Source organism: Odontomachus brunneus, unplaced genomic scaffold (genome assembly GCF_010583005.1).
Source record: "Odontomachus brunneus isolate Ranch 3 - 2012 unplaced genomic scaffold, Obru_v1 Obru_scaffold_015, whole genome shotgun sequence".
Lineage (NCBI taxonomy): Eukaryota > Metazoa > Arthropoda > Insecta > Hymenoptera > Formicidae > Odontomachus > Odontomachus brunneus.
The window spans coordinates 2395286-2413100 of record NW_022639465.1 but is presented as its reverse complement, the minus strand read 5'-3'; the positions used below and the strand labels follow the sequence as shown (position 1 = coordinate 2413100).

At 43.2% G+C, this 17815-nt stretch overlaps 2 protein-coding genes across 9 annotated transcripts in view; both read left to right on the top strand.

The window, feature by feature from the left end:
* The window catches only part of LOC116841370, a 122599-nt gene that overhangs the window by 28712 nt on the left and 76072 nt on the right, over window positions 1-17815 (top strand). The gene's annotated exons all lie outside the window — the stretch shown is intronic.
* LOC116841369 lies at window positions 391-17546 on the top strand. Of its 8 annotated transcripts, none has more exons than XR_004377542.1 (2): window positions 391-2194; window positions 16574-17546. XR_004377542.1 is itself a non-coding variant. In XM_032809196.1 (2 exons), exons 1-2 carry the CDS (start codon window positions 4872-4874, stop codon window positions 16511-16513), a joined length of 438 nt encoding a protein of 145 aa, XP_032665087.1. In that variant the 5' UTR covers window positions 4109-4871; the 3' UTR covers window positions 16514-16552. The 8 variants fall into 8 exon arrangements, 1 of the variants encoding a protein (XP_032665087.1); XR_004377541.1 differs by having other exon boundaries at window positions 16462-17546; XR_004377547.1 differs by lacking the exon at window positions 391-2194 and adding an exon at window positions 2195-2331 and having other exon boundaries at window positions 16462-17546.

Sequence of the window (17815 nt, the reverse complement as noted above, 5' to 3'; positions counted from 1 at the left end):
ATATATATATATATATATATATATATATATATATATATATATATAGCTAACATCTAATACACCAGTTTGGGATTTATACACTGGAAAAACTGATATGTTAAATTTAACATTTCATGTATCCTAAATCATCCACTCTCATTTATATGTAAATTTAACACAAAACAAATGTGGTAAAAATATTTATTATCTAACACGCATAATATGTAAAAAATTAACACAAGAATTTAACACTTGAATACCGTCAGGAATCACAGTTTGTGTTAAATTGACATATGTATAATATTAAATTAACTAAAATAAAACGTTACTTTAACATTTGAGAGAAGTATTAATCTACGGTTTTGATGAAATGAAAATGTTAAATTGACATAATCAATGTCTAATTTTTTCCATATTATGCGTGTTACTTTTTAACACATTTGTTTTATATTAAATTTACACATAAATGAGAATGGATGATTTGGGACACATAAAATGTGTTAAATTTAACACATCAGTATTTACAGTGTACATTTTTCATATCTACCTGCAGCGAACAGTTCTTACCGGCCTTTTAATATTTTTGATTTTATAATCATAGGATTTTGTAATAATATATTTATTCTTCCATTTGAGGACTTGCTCAATAATTAAGATCCGATAACATCACGTTATACACAAATCAGATAACTGACTGACCAATCTAATCAGCACCATGGCGCAATCTTTTAGCCGCACTGTTCCCCTTTCATTAATACATCATGCTCCACTACGGGATCGGCTCGCATTTATTATTTACCACGGACTAAGGAATAGGGGGACGGAGTCTAAACGCTTACTTTGGGCGAGAGGGATATATACTCAGGCATGCGGGAGAAACTGCTCGTCGCCATATTGGTTTCTACCAACTCACACATAGACATATGTCAGTGATATTCCCACGTTCACTATATGAGTATCTCGAGCGTCTGATAGGTTACTGAAAAAAAGATTACGACGATTTGGTAATAATTACCCAACCTGTGTTATAGGTACTAAATTTTAGTATCACACAGGCTGGACAATTATTACCAAATCTAAGTCGTAATCTTTTTTTTCAGTGTAGCGAGTAAGATGTATGAAATAATGAGTAAGAACTTAGGGGTGTACATGTAAAACGATCCATATAGCAATTGAAAATGAACTTGAGACGATCATAAGTGAAAGATTCGACTGTAAATGTGTTAAACTCTTATTTTGAGATTGCGGTCTACTTGACGCTACAAATGCTTCGATGAGTCAAATGGACCGCAATCTTTCATTTCACATGTACGCTAGTATGCATTCTATGTGTGCGATAGGAGAAACCAATATGGCGCCCCCCCGCCGCCGCGGACGTGTTCCCCCGCTAGCCCTTGTCCCCCTATTCCTTAGTCCGTGTTATTTGCTTATTACTTATCCGACACGGATGCATTCATGGCGGGTGCGCGCGCGCGCGCGCGTGTGTGTGTGTGTTTGTGTGTGTGCCACGTTCGTGCGGAATGACGCGCGATTACGTCGAGTCAGGCTCAATGCGGCGAACGCGAAGATGAGGTGCCTCAGGGTGGAGGAGGTAGCGGGTAGAGGCAGAGGAGCGTGCGGGATGGAGCACAAGATCAAGACGAGAGGTAGAAACGGACGAGGTGCGGCCCCGTGAGCGTGCGACGCAGACAGAAAGAGAGAGTGACCGACGGGATCCCGATTCTAATATTGTCCTAGGCACCGCGGTAGCTCGCGGTCTCTCTCTGTTTCTCTCCTCTCTCTCTCTCTCTCTCTCTCCCCCAGTGAACCGTTCGGATTCGGCGTCGTCGGTCACGAAGTGCGCACTTGGTCGCGGATACTTTTCCCGGCGCTTTTCCTCCGCGGCGGAGCTTGGTCGCCGGTGCGATCGCGCGGGGTGTCGTTGCGGGAGATCTTCTCGGAGTAGATCCGCCGCGACGATCCGCGACGACGGACGGAGTGACGCCGGGAGAAGCGGGACACCGTGACGGACGGCTCGCGGGGAAAGCTCGACGGAAAATCGATAGATTAAAATACGTCGGGAGAAAATATACAACACGCGTGGTGAGTGATCGTGGCCTCGACGAGTGCGACCTGAGCAGCGCAGAGTCGAAGGCGTAATCCGCGATGGCCGTCGCGGAGATTGAATTCATCATCCCTGTTTTAGCGTGGTGAAAAAAGGCAAAAGAGACGCGAGGTCTGTATAAAATCGACGGCGCCCCGCGGCAAAGTGTGCGGAGCCTTGAGAGTGGTGTGCGTGTGCGTAGCCGCGTAGAGTGTGCCAGAAGCGGACTTAATTGTGACCGGATCGATTTGTTTAATTGAAACGTCGAGGTAACGAGACGGCCTTTTGGATTACAAGCGAACGTTGCGCGCGCGCGCGCGCGGGATTGCTGTAAATCCGGCCTGTCGATGATAATCTGCATCGTCGGGATATATCGAGCTGTGACATTTGCGCGCGCGTACACACACACAGCACACACACACACACATAGGCATCCTATGACATGCGACATCGATTTAATATTTATCGGTGAAGAACGAATTTCTGCCCGACGCCATTAGAAAACATTCCCGCGTCAATTTCGTTGTTATTAAGCGTGTGTATTTTTATGCTGCGATTCAGCCTCTTCGTCGACGACGTGCTCCACTTTCGAGCACGCGTCATCGGCAAATGAAGCGAACGAAAGCTTTTAAGCGCGCGAGCGAACGGCAGAAACTCTTCTTGCTCTTGCAGTTCCACCGATACCCGAGTTGCACTTTCCCGCGCTTCCCGTACTTAGGATGTAACAAGTAGGGACAGAAAGAGAGAGAGAGAGGGGAGGAAAAGGGCGGAAACGAGCGCGGAAAGTACAGTCCGAAAAGAGCAGATCCATATCTGGGCTTTCGCTTAATTAACGGGACACTCGGCCGGCGTTTTTCGCTCATGCATATACACGGGTGTAGTTTAAATTTTCATATCACTTTTGAATTTTCAAGCCTCCGATATACGAATCATATCATCATGGGCGCTCTTAATTTTTTTTTTAACGGGTTCTCGGGACATCGCATTTTTATCGGGCTAGGCGAGAGCGAATATCGATAACCTCGAAATAATATTGCATTTCTTGCTGTTTCATTTTGCTTCACGCCGAACAAAATTTTTTTAATATCGTGCTGCAGGAACGGCCAATTCTCGCTTCGTAGAACGCACTGAATTTACGTTCATTGGCAAAAAATGGTGGTGCAATCGACAGCGAACCGAGTGCGGATCACTATGTGGAGTTTTTATCGGCCGATTTGTAGGTGACATTTGTAAGTGACATCGATAGGACCCGGCTTGACCCAACACTGGGAACGACTAATTCTTCCTTTCTCAAATATATAAATTACCAAACGATGCTTTGTCAAACGGCGTAAGTGTGCGATTGAAAACCGGCGATTGCATCCCTCTAAAGTACAATCGGTATATTCTTCATTGAAATGTAATACTCATGAATGGTGCTTCAGTTACATATACAGTGTAACTGACAAGTAACATTACCCAAGTGCCACACGCCGATCTTCTTGAAACTTTGTACACATGTAGTACATCGAAAAAACATGTATTTTTTTATTTTGGCTAACAAGGCATTTTAAGGTTAGAAAACGCATTCGAAAATTTAACACTTTATAGCACAATGATAACTAACGCTACTCCTGAGTGTCATTCTTTTACAGCTTTTACGACATTACTCTATTATAATTTCATTGTCTGAATGTTTCTGAAGTCGCTAATTATGATTTCGACATTAGTTTGTAATCCTAATCATGGGTCTAAAAAACTCCCTCGAAACTGACTTTGAATAAAGTCTGTGAAATGTCTGCGATTTCGGTCCGCCATTTTGAATCTCGCAAAACTAATGTCAAAATCATCATTAGCGACTTCAGAAACATTCAGACAATGAAATTATAATAGAGTAATGTCGTAAAAGCTATACAAGAATGACGCTCAGGAGTAGCGTTAGTTATTAATTTTTAATTAATTATTAATTTATTATTTATTTTATTATTATTTATTATTATTTATTATTTATTATTATTTATTATTATTATTAATTTTTTAATTAATTATTAATTTTCGAATGCGTTTTCTAACCTTAAATGCCTTGTTAGCCAAAATAAAAAAATACATGTCTAATGTTTTTCGATGTACTGCAAAGTTTCAAGAAGATCAGCGTGTGGCACTTAGATAGTGTTATTTGTGAGTATAGCACTGCAATCAGTGAAATCGCTGAAAGAATCGACTGATAGCGGCGACTGTTCCCATCATTGATGCAATTTGCAAACAGGCAGTACACGCAAATCACATTGAAGTTGTTGAGGTAAAAGCGCCAATGCCAGGACGCTAACACCATTGGTGCCTGACTCTGGACATTTTTATTATTTTAGTCTTTAAACATAAATATTTTAACTTTCAATAGAATATATATATTCTACGCAAAAAGTTTACATATTCGTATTTAAGAATCAAAATAACAAGAATATACAGAGTTTTACTTTTACCTTAATTTTTCACTACCACAAACGCAAAAAGTTGGATTTAAAGTTATTATCGTTAACATTATAATAGGATTGAATAAAGAATAGTTTCCTCGACCGCAATAATTTACAGCGATTATTTCTCTATACGACTATAGTTGAAAATATACGAACAACTTTTTTTCTCAATGTGTAATTTAATCAGAAACATTTTTACCGATGCACTTTGAGAGAGGGAGAAAGAAATTTCTCGCGTTGTTTTGCACATATATACACACACACACACACACACACACACACTTGATTCGCGAAATCGTGAGCGCGAACGCTTTGGGAAACTTGATACGGCCAGGAGCGGCTATTTTGAATTCGGCATGCTTCGTGCAAGCTCATCGATCGAAGGCCACCTGGGCGGTATCAGGAAAAGCGAACGTCAAAAGAATTCGGTGACATCGGCCGCGAAGCGACATGCTTTTCTGCGGGATGATGTACGCGGACGAAAGCGGTCAGCCTGCTACAGCTCGAGCACGCTCGTATTTTTAAACGAATTACCTCACCGACGCATTTTCGTTTTCGCGCTAACAAACACTGACACGTGGACGGTGCGCGTCTTGTTCTCGAGATTCGTCGGTTCGAGCTTCTCGGCACACAACGTGCCTCGTCTTGCATTCTCCGAGCGGTCGAAAAAGCGATCGACGGCATGCACCGCGGTTCTACCGCCGTTTGGAGAAACGACGGCGACTTGGCGTGACGTAAATCCGTAAGGCGTGATGCAAATCAATCCTCAATCGGCGGCGGGATGGAAAATCGGCCGTGGAAATTATTTAATTGGAGGCTTAACCCGGTCTACGACATAATCCGCGGCTATTAGTGGCATCTGAGTGCGTGGATTATCAATATGTACGCAAATACAATTTCATCGAAACTAATCCGCCGTTAATACGGCCCCCGTGCGGAGGAACCGCTGGTGCATTTTAATTCATTAATGCGTGTAGTCTCGCGCACAGGGAGAATAGAGTGAAGGATGGCTTCTCGTGCGCCATTCACGGACAATTAAGTGCTCGCGGTTGTGTGATAAATCGCCGCCAAAGGCCGTGCTTGCTCTTACGACGCGAAATGCAAGCGCGATGCATCGCGTCTGGTGCTTCTTCATTTTTCGTCGCGCGAAACGAGCGGGACTGTAGAGCACCTATTAAAATGCAAAGCCCGGAAAATTCTCTCGTAAAATTTTACCTTCACGTTACGCTCATTGAGAAGAAACTTACCGAAAGCATCGAGTTCTCTCATTCCCCTCTCTCTCTCTCTCTCTTTCTCTCTCACACTTACTCTCTCTTGTCCTTCGTCTATCTCTTCTTTTCCTCTCTTCTAAACGATATAAATAATTGAGGGTCGTACGGTACCAGTCACATGGCGTTGATTTCTTGAATACGCGCCAGGCACTCGACGTGGATTTGAACAGATTCGATTGAAGGGCTCGGAGCAGACGCAGAGAGACAGAGAGAGAGAGAGAGAGAGAGAGAGAGAGAGAGAGAGAGAGAGAGGAGGGCCAATATACATTCCTTCCATGCGCCGAGAGCTCCGGAACTCGCAGAATTCCTAAGCGTTCCGCAATCCGAAAATTCCCCGAGCTCAATCGTGTATCTCCGTCCTTCGGAGTCGCTGGAATATCGGCGAATCGGCGGGCCAAGTCGAAGACTGAAGAAACGAGCGTCGCGCGGCAATCCTCCCCCGCCGATATGTTTCAACGAAACGCGGGATATCAATCGCCGGTCCGGCGAAAAATGAACAGCCCCGCGTTGACCCCGCAAGAATTCGCCGCGCGCTCGAGCTCATCAAATGGCAGTACATCATCCTCATTCCCGCGCTTTCCCCCCGGCCCCTCTCCCTCGTCAATTACGGAACAGCTCGATCTCGAGACGACGAGATCGACGGCGGAATGTGCGGCGGGTTAATATCCGTTGTCGGGCTGGGCGAGAACACGGCGTCTGGTTTGTGTGATGCCGATAATTTAGGGGGCGTCGACGGGGTTCTCTCGCGCCTCTTCCGTCACCTCGTGAACGCCCGACAGCTAGTCGACTTTCGTAGCGCGAGCTTGGCGAATCGAATTGAATCGTTGCCGTTCGTAAGATCGTTTATTGCCCGCGATCGCGACGAGTTAAGAATCGATCTAGACACTCGGGCGCGCTGTGGACGACGATATTTTCGCAACGCGGCCTGAGAGGGAGGGAGAGAGAGAGAGAGAGAGAGAGAGAGAAAAAAGAAAGAGAGATAGATGGACGGTGCGTGTGTGGTTGGTGAACTGCCAGTCACTCTTGCTTCTCGTGCGTGTTCTCCCGTGAATTGGGTGGATTTTCCGATCAATCCGAGCGATCGCGATGTAATCAGAGTAACAGAGAGGATAGTTGGGCGAGATTGCATCACTTTGCTTAATTACAATGGCGCCAATTGAGGAGGAGAGCAGGCGCGGCCGTGCAACGAGTTGCCTGACCTTTCCATTACGTTCCCCGGGAAAAGATAAGCTACCTCCCTCCCTTTGGTCATTTTGCGCATTCGGTATTATCGTTCCATCATTATTCTGTTAACTGCACGCTCTCGCGTGTTTCTTTGAAAAAAAAAATATTTCAGCCCCGATATAAAGCGCCACCTGACACGGGGGATTTTTTTTTAAATTATTTTTATAAGACTCCTCCTATTGAGCGCTTTAAGCGAGGCCGAATATTCATGCGATATCGACGCTGGGCGTCGAATGGACTTCGTGGCTGGGATATCGGATATTGCATAAATATCCGCGGAACGTGACTATTCAAACTAGATTTATATGGATATTTGTACGGGGCGTCGATGTTACTGTAATGGATCGTGCATGGCGATCGACTCCGGCTTGAAAAATACACACACCGGTGCGACAAACGAGCTTTGCGCGCAGCAAGCTTTATCGACTACTTTGCGGAGGAAGGAAGGGAATCGCGCGAATCGCTCTCGAAATATCGTATTGTTCAATTAGGAGACTGTCAATTTCTCGACACCGGATATTAACTCTGACGGTCGTTTATTTTGTGCATTGCACGTGAGATAGAAATGGGAAAGCCCCCACACTGAGAAGAATAATTGAAATAATTGAATTAATGAGACTTTTCGCTTGAACCAACAAAATTCATTCCAACAGACGTTTGGTTGACTAAACGAATCATAGGGTTGCTAGGAGACGAGTTATGTCAATTGATTCAATGATCGCGGTTTGGTTAATAAACATATCAATACAACTTATCGTTGTACTAATTCGTTAAATAATTCGTTCAATAGATACAATATTTCTCATAAAGAGCCGGGTAACCGCCGATTTCACCGATGTAACTGCATTTTTTCTCAGTGCGGACATGCGCTTAATGTGAGACGTTGTTTGGTCCTTAAATACAGATATTGAAACTTTTAACTTGTAAATCCTCTTTTCTCGAAAGGTAGCTTACTCGTACAATAGAGAGAGCGTTGAAAGTGAGTCGAATTTTGCACCAATACGCCTGGAAGGCGCTCGGTGTTACTCTCAGAAAGTATCGATTTAATCCGAGTATAAGCGAGCCACACGAATAACTGAAGAAAATCCGAGTAAGAACCTACCGAATATTCGCGGCCAGACATGACAAAATGCGACGAGTAGACGATGTCGCGCGTAATTGCCGCTTTAAAGGGAGGAAATCACGGACGGACAAGGGGACGCTAGTCAACAAGGAGGACGCTGACGTTTATATCGGGATCTATTTTTCCTGCCCCGGGGCAGTGAGCTTAATTGCTTTTCTCCCGTGCGCCTTCTAATTAAGTCTTCAATGTCCCGCGAGGCGAAGAACTGGTCGAATGCATAATGCATTTCAGGGGGACCGACGTCCTTTCTTGCTGTCTCCTTTGAATCCCTCATCGCGACTTTCCTTCATCCTCGCTGTTCTCGCGAGTCCGCGGCTAATGGCCGAAGTTCGCCGTCGTCGTTTCGACGATGCCGGTGCATTCTCGATTGAATTATAATTAATGCCATGCGCCATGCGCGCCTCGGCGCCGTGAACTAACAACAGCCGGAGAAACTTGCGAGGCGCTCCCGGAGACGCGGGAATGATCGATCGCGAATAATCACTGTGCGTCTTCGCTCTGTCTGTCGCGCCTCGCACGACTGTTTTTCCGTGACATCCGGACAATCCCCGATATTAGACGCGCGTCTCTCCACAATCGCGTCGATTTACGCGAGGGACTTTCCCCTCGTGAAAAAAAATTTGCCTCGGCGCAATTAATACGACTTTAACAAATGGTCCGGTGAAAAGAGGAGAAATTTCCGCTAGCTAGCTGGCTAACTATACATTCGTGAAAGCGCGAAGACTCGATTACGAGGGAAACACAAAAAAGTTGGACGCACGATATTTTTGTTTAATTTGTGGAATTACTCCAATTATCCTGCTCCCATTTTCCCTTCCTCCGCCCTCTCTCTTTCTCTCTCTGTCTCTCTTTCTCTCTCTTCGCTGTGAACTTATTTATTATTACTTAGAAGAAAGAATAGAGATTAATGGCTCGCAGTCACGGTGTGACTGAAATCGGACCGTTCAGGCGAATTTATATAACGATTCGCTAATATATCTATGTCTCAGTGAAATGTATTTATATATTGCCGTTATCTTTGCTACACGACTGGCGATATCGAGGTGGGTGTCGGATTTATCGCCGGGGCGGTGTGTGATTACGAACATCCAGCTAAATCACAATCACACGCTGCCTCGAGCGACCACTACGGTGCAATTCACTTCGCGATTTTATATATATATATATACACACATATATGCGCGCGCGTGTGTGAGCGTGTACGAATGTAGCGCTCGCGGAAATAGATTCCGAAACGAAAACTAAAAGATCCTCTCGAAGCGGGACCGTCGTGGAGCGCGTACGTCGAGCCGCATGCCGCTCACGTACGCTGAAAGTGTTGACTACCTGGAAATCCCTTCGACGAGGCCGTTACATCTCTTATGCATACGCAATTCTCGCGGGCGGAATCTACCTCCTCTTCCTCGCATAAATACCACTGACGTGTGGTCTACGCGCCGTCAAAGAGGTCACGACGGTTCCGCGTTTTGAACGACGCGCGATACCCGATCGAGGGAACACGCGGCCTCGAAAAAAATACGCGCGGGGTTTACTCGATAAATATCGAATGCGAGAGATACGCGCAGACCGACGCGATGGTTGCAGCACTTTTTAGGTCGAGTCAGCTCGGATTTCCGATCGCACACTGACCGACATATTCGCGCATCGCGACTGTCGACTAACTGTCGAGGGAAACGTCAACGATACCCGCCGTATTATTCGCGGTAGCGTTTCTCCATTCTTTCTTCTCTTCTCCCCCTTTAGAAAATAGCGCCGCGGCGCTTGAGAAATTTCGCGTCGCGATATGTAAATGCATAACCAGCTTCGCGCGGGACGTCTCCCATTTCCATTCGGATCCCGTCGGGGGTTGATAGGGCCGTAACTTATTTCTGGCAAGTACTTTTTTGCGAAAGTTCGCGCGCTCGTCGCCGAGTGCATTATGCATGCTCGGACTTTGTTACGCTCCTCGCTCTTTGTAACCGATTGTTGCACGTGCGCGACGGGAGTTCCGGCGCGCAAAATTTCGCGTCTTATTCGGATGATTCCGCGTCGCGGAACGGAGAAAGACCGATTCGCAGCGAACGGCTGTCCGTCCGAGGGCGACGTCTTTGTGCGTAACGGTACGCTTTATTGCGTGATAATCACATAATGGCACGAATTGGCCGCGTCAATTAAAGCTGGCACGAAGCCGTCGTGCTGAATTCTTTGTCCGCTCGGCAGTCAGTCACGAGGCGAGGCCGAGGGAATTATTTATCCACTGCAATAGCCTCTCCTCGAAGCGAACAACTCCGCAACGTCGACATGGAATTCGGTTAACCGCGAATCCACAAGGTAAACGTGCCAATGCCTGAACGCTAATAACACTGGTACCTATCTCTGGACGTTTTCATTGTTTTGATCCTTAAATACGAATATTTTACCGTAATTCTACAAGAATCATTCAATCCACATGAAGTTTCGAGAAAAATGAAGATGAAAATTTCGTGAGTGATTTACGAAATATAGATAGCGTTGAGGTCCTTCGCAATTGTTCAAGAAACCAAGTATGATAAATTTTCTTCTCTTTAAGGGTATTTATTGATAAGCATAACATTTAAAAACTGAGTAAAAAGACGCAACTGATAATTTAGAGATTCAAGTAAATATGTAAATATTAGTACCCACCAAGTAAAAATTTACTGTTCCTTAGATATTTTTCTCTCAGTGTATTTTACGTTGTGTAAAAGTTTAAATACACGTATTTAGGAACCAAAACAGCGTTTGTGATGCCAATGTTATTAGTGTCCAGCTATCGGTACTCTTATATGTTACCGAGGAAGTGCTCGGAGAAAAAAGAAGCGCGCTTCAAAGCGCGGTGTATTGCGTCGACGGTCGCGGGGGATAGACGGAAGTCTCGGCGGTTTCCGGCACCGTTAGATCGATTTGTTCTCACAGTTATGCAAAGGCGGCGTAACGGTTGGGAAATGCGCGGAAAAAAATGGCATCGATTTCATCGTTGAAGCAGCGGCTCGATCGGACGCACTCGGGAGTATTCAATTTTTCGGTCTGTCGCGCCGCGTGATTGCCGTGCTTCTCCTCCGAGAAGTATAAAATCGATTCGGAAACGCCGATGCAACCTTGTATAATCGGTTACGAGGGTACTTCCGCACACGCGCGCATCAAGCTTTCCCCGAATTCGACGAGAGTTACGCAAGCGCGATGACGAGAATCATCTTTGCGACGAAATAGACTCGTCAGAGGCACAGACTTCTATATAATATCTAGACTGCTAAATAGGTATAGTTTAGTTAAGGATTATTTGGTCGGAAAAATATCGCCCGCCATCCTTGAAAGGACCTCACATACCTGAGTGGCAATGTATGAGTGGGAGGAAGCAATATGCTATAGTGCGTATCATTACTACTCCCATATGATACGGTTCTTTTAAAGATGGCCGCTCGATATTTTTCCAACCACTCGCTAAATACGGCTATTAGCAAGTTTATTACGGCTATTAGCTAGTTTATATATAGAAGTTTGTGGTCAGAGGACGCTGCACTGAGAGAAAAATATAGTTGTCTCTTTGGCGTCAGCTATACTCTTTTGTGATTTTAACCACAAAAATAGTTAGAAAAACCATCATTTTAGTAAGTGTCATTAGAAAAATGGTTCTTCTAATTATTTTTTTGGTTAAAATCACAAAAAAGTATAGTTGACGTCAAAGACACCTATATTTTTCTCTCAGTGTGGTCGCGCTCTCTTAAAGACGATCATTCGCACATATTTTTCTCGATATTTTCGCCGAGTCGCATGAAAATTCGAATGGCGAGAATTAACTTATCGGATTAACAAACACTCGATCTCGCCAAATTCCGCTGATCCGCCGAATTCTTCTCGATTATCCCGGCTGATCCTGAAATGTCGCGTTCAGGACGATCGTGGTGCGTATTATGCGCGCATTTTTCGCGGAGAGTGCGCGAATGGCCGCGGGTGGCTCTGCCAGTCGCTGTTCTCGCGATCGCTTATTACCCTCTCCTGTGCCGCGCACAGAGTCGGTCACGATGATCTTCAACCGGTCGCCTCGACCGCCCTTCTCCCCGCATCATCTCGTCGGATTTTTCCTCGCTTTTCTTGCCGTGTTCTCTCATCTCTGTACGCTATTATTCCGCGTTTCTCGAGAGCAATTCCCTCCATAGCTTCCTTCGTTTCGCGTCGGTTTTTTTAGTTTGTCGTATGGCGAAACTTAGAAAGACTCGACAAGATCGAAAGAAATCGCGACGTGACGTCCCTCAGCGTCACTACAACATCCCGAGAACTGCGTCGGCGAGATGTAAAATCCTATATAAAAAATATAATCTCATTCTTGACGGAATCCTCTTATATATATGTTACGTTACGGTTATGTTGCACTAGCTTAAACTGGCGTTGTTCGAGATTCTTACATCTAGAACAAATCTAAATTAATTAAAATGTCTAAATTAAATTATCACATAGTCAAGGGGACGAAATCAGGTGATGGTGGTGAGATGTGCAGGTAAACTATATTTTTCTAGATAATAACACAATGTAAAATATGATAAAAAAGGGATATTCTACTAAAACCAAAAGGAAAATATCCCAGTACTTCACAAAAAAGAACTCTGGTCGCAAGTTGTTATTTCTAACTTTTTTTAGAATTTAATATTTGCTTTAATATAAGTTGAGTTTTTTGTGAGGTTATTTTTCTGTTTGTATAAAAAACTGGAGATAATAATAAATAATTTTCTATATTCACGCGAAGAGAGAGGTAAGTTTGTTTGTTCTGACATGAAATTCGCGCTTGTTACAAACGAGTCAACGCGTATTGGTTGAAGGAAACGGAATTTTTTATTCTCAGAATCAAACTTGGGTCATAAGAAATCTTGTGTCTTTCGAGCAAAACGCGTTGGTTTGTTTATCAAACTTCATGTCAATGCAATCAAAGTTTCCCTGCGGAAACTGTTACCGGAGGAGTATATTTCCCTTTTAATGTTATGCCTGGAATATCTTTTCCCTAGTTTTAGAATAATTCTCTTGAGGTCAAGAGGATTCCGTTCACGGATGCGATTGTATTATTTTGGCTGCGAGAGAGATACATTGACGACGACTAAATTGATATTCCTCAATGTGATCACTTCGTCCGCGAGCGAACGACAATTTCGTCGACGTTCTGTTTATTCGCGTACACAGGACGATCTATTAATAAAGAGTTCGGTACAAGTTGCCGCGAAATACCTCGGAAAGTTCCTCTCAGACGTGGCTAGTGACTCGCGTCGGCTGGTAATGAAGCGAAGCGCCCTAAGTTTTGTCGCGACGTAGGTAGTTGGGAGAAGTCGTGTCTCGCATAGTTAAAAGTTTCAAAGACGCTTACGTACAGCGTGGAATTCCGTTTGATAGTCGGGTCCTACCACCTCGAGCGTTTCGCGCGGTTGCTCGCTCGCTCGCTCGTTCACTCGTCTGTCGGTAACTTGGCTTTCTGCCTCTCACAGTGACAGGCTTCGCTTTGCCGTCGGTACGATAGCGGATACTTGACTCGTCATAGCGCCCGAGGGGCAGTGTGATTATAGTCTAATGACAACAAGATCGGAGGACGAAGGTACGCCGAGTCAAATGCTTTCTCTGTCACGCGAGGTACTCCAGGAGGGCGACGTATACTGAAAGAAAAATTATATTAAAGTCAACAAATATTTCCTTGATGAGTACCATTAACATACTTAAATCTACATTCTCTTTATTTAAACCTAATATTGTTTATTTAAATCAGGTAAACGATATTTGGCAATTATGTAGAATAAGGACTTTTCCGAATTTTGATATTTTTTGCTGCAATCTTGATAAATATCTTTGTTGTTATTCCAACAGTGATAATCAAATGGGGGAGCCTAAAAAATATGTAAACTATCTATTTTTAACTATTTTTTCTAACATATGCTTGTAGAATATCATATCCCTTAAGGTTTAAGACTGAAATTGCAACAAAGTACTGAAAAGATTAGAACATTTATTTATTAGTGACAAACACTACTTTATTGGTAATATAAAAAAATAATTTTTACAAAAATAAATATTGAATTTTTGTTTAAATTGGAGACCGGGTCTTCAAATTGTACATTGGGTTTTTAAATCGTATTTTAAAGATATGCAGTCATAAACAATAAAAAAGTATTAATTAATTATTAATTAACGCCATATTACAGTAATATAACAATAAAACAAAACAAAAATAAAAGTACGTAAGTAATACAACTAGTATCATCCATTTTACTATATAACACAAATATTGCTTGAAACAACATGTTTCAACAACATTTTTAACCGATTTGGCTAATTCTTTTATTATGAATCATGCCTGTTTCATTTGTCACCGCGGTTTTCTTCGTCATCGCGGTTTAATTCATTATCGAGCGCAATGATTTAAAAAATCTGAAGGTTTTAGCCGTCGCTCATTGTTTGTTAAAAAATTATTAACAAAGAAAGTATGAATGTAACGCAATTTTTCAAGACAGTCCTATAAAATACACACTTTTCCTTTCACTTTTGTGAAAAATTCTCACTCTTTAGCTTAAGTACAACAGACTTGGCTCCCTCCCGACCGCGGTACGGGGGTCTGGGGGGCGTAGCCCCCCAGTTACACGGCTAATGACAGGCTTCTTCATGCATCTTTTTTATTAATATCTCGGAAACTGTAAGCGACCGCCATATAGCTATGTTTATATTATTGAAATATGATAAAAAATAAAAAAGGTGCCTGTCTCTAGCCGTGTAACTGGGGGACTACGCCCTTCAGACTCCCCGTATCGCGGGGGAGGGGGGGGGGCGCAAATCTGTTGTATTTTAGCTAAAGTTACTTAACTTAAAGTTACTTAACTTAAAGTTTAACAATCGCAAATTAAAATGGAGATGCCACAAACCTCGAAAAGCTACGTAGAGAGAAATAATTAAAAACATTGAAAGGTTACGTACTTTTCGGCTCCCCCATTTGATTATCAATGTTGGAATAACAACAAAGATATTTATCAAGATTGCAGCAAAAAAATATCAAAATTCGGAAAAATCCTTATTCTACATAATTACCCCATATATTTGATTTAAATAAAAGATAATGCAGATTTAAGTAAATATGTTAATGGCATCCATCAAGGAAATATTTGTTGATTTTAATGTAATTTTTCTCTCAGTGTAGGAGAAACAAAAAAAGATAGAGAAAGAAAGTGAAAGAAAGATAGAGGATGCTTTGATTACACACGATCGATTCTCCTTCATAATTTTTTTTCTACCAAGTGGACAATTATCCAAGAAAAGCATCTGACTCTCTACTATCCTCCTTTACTAATCCTGACTTCATCCCTCTTGCAGCAATGGTCAGTCTATTTCGTACGGCTTGAGCGGGATGAGAAAGCGCGAAGAAAGGGTGTAAGAGACATTTATTGCGAATAAAACGGTTGAGTGATTTACTTTTAGATACTTTTGGTACTTCTGATACATCGATCATAAATAATTTCTACTGAACGGTCGTGTTCACCGAATGTAGTCATTTTTCAATCGAGCAACCGCGATAGGACGTTGCGTCTTGTTGTGGCCGCGTGCCAGTTCGCGCGGTGTAAACAGAATGGAGTCGTTTGCGGGCGGTGGGAAATCGGGTCGCCGTCCATCTCAGCGCGCACCACCCTCCGTTCGCCCCCGATCGCGAAATCCAAACAGCGTCGCGGGGAAGGTCAGCCGGGAAAGCTCCCTTGTTGTTCTGCTGCAGACGAAAAGTCTGGCGCCGATGTGACGGCGATGCGACGACAACTACGCGGATGCATCCCGTCCAGGGATGCTAGCTAGCCTCAGTGCTCGTTCTCCTCTTACGCGCTGTGCACCGTCTCTTCTCCATCTGGCTCTCCTCCTCAAGTCTCAGCGTCCTCGAGTCTCAGCCCGCGTCTCTGCGAACAGTTCTCATTTCGCGAAATCCAACGCACCGGATCTTGTTATCCCGCGGACGGCTCGCTCACGTAATCTGCATTTTTATTCGATTCGCTTGCGCGAGGAACGAATCGGATCGATTTTTCAGCCGTCGCTCCGCGATACATGGGTCAATCGAATAAGTTCAATAGGAGAGGATCCCGCGTGAGATAAAAGCACTCAATGCCTGGACAATATTAGTAACACTAATGCCTGACTCATTCTTAATGTTTTGTTTTTAAATACGAATATGGGATTTAAACTTTTTGCATAGAATATCTGTACATGTATTCTCTCAATATTAGAAGTTTACATGTTTGTTTTTAAAGACTAAAATAAGAAGAGTGTCCAGAATTAGAGGTATCAGTGTGGTGTTATTAGTGTGGCATTGGTACCTTTACCTTACAGCTTGCGAGACTCTTCGGCGAATAGAAGGAACGAAATATCATACGAACGGTGACTTGTTTGAGGCGAGCATTCCTGCGAAAAGCACGAGCGACATCACATACACGTCGTTTAGTTTTAGCGGACTAGAGGAATCGAAAGAGACTCTGAATGTAACATAAAGGGATGCGGTAGTTTTCCGCCTTATATATCGTTCCGGGCGACACGCCAGGAAGACGTACAACGTTCGACGGTCGCTGCGACGATAAAAGTTCTTTCGGCCGACAAAGGGCTGAAACAGACCTTTTTCACCGGTGCTTTCACGTTCCGCGGTAGCGTTCTGTCAACTGCGGCGGTACCGAGCGAGAAAGTCTCCTCGAGATGTTGAAGTTTCGAGCATCCGGCCAACGGAAGTGCGGCGGCACGGTGAGAATCTTAAGCGTCTGTGACTGAAATCTCAGCGAGGAGATGTCGAAGAAAAGTTAATTCTTCACCGCGGAAAAAAATTTGGGAGATCGCGGTGACGTTCGTCACGTTCTCTTATTAAAGTATATACGGGGAGATTTTGCGTGGGCTCTTCAACTATGTGCTAACTCTTCTTTTAGGAATTTTTGCATGCAAAGCCAAAGTTTGGAATATTCACTTTCGGAATAGTTTGAGAGTGTTTTCTGAGTTTAAAGCTATCTGAATATCTTGTCCCAGATATTTCATGGCGCTACACAAAGTCTCGCGGCACTATGCGTTGACCATGTATTTCATCGCGTCCGAGTTCGCGGTAATTTGCCGTCATAACTTCGCCTGTGCAGTCGCTTTCGGACAGCGTCGCGCGTCGACGTCTGGGAAGTTGCCTGCCTCCAGGTGCATCGAGAGACCACAGCGGTTCTCAGCCGTTTTTTCGTGCACGAAACTCGCTCGTCATCGGCTATATCACATCGTATCGATTTGAAACGTCAAAGCGATCACAGACTACAACTTTTAGACGCAAAAGCTCTAAATTTCTTGTTGGAATTTCACGAAAAACTTATTGTTATTATTTTATTGTAAAGTCTCAATAATTGACTAATTATTTTTTTAGGACACAAACTAGCAACAATATTCGGAAATTTATATAAAGAAGACTATTATATAATATATTATAAAATATGTTTGAATTTTATATGTGATTAAGTGATATATAATTATATTAGAAAAAAATTCATAATTTAAGAAAAAATAAAAGTTTTTTATAAAATAGTATTGTCGTTATAGTTTTTCGAGTCATTTGGTATATATATATTTTTTTAAGAAGATAAAACAGAAAGGAAATTTAACGAAGAAATTTAATTTCTTCTTTAAAATGAACTAAAATATTTAATTATATAAACGTAAAATAATAATT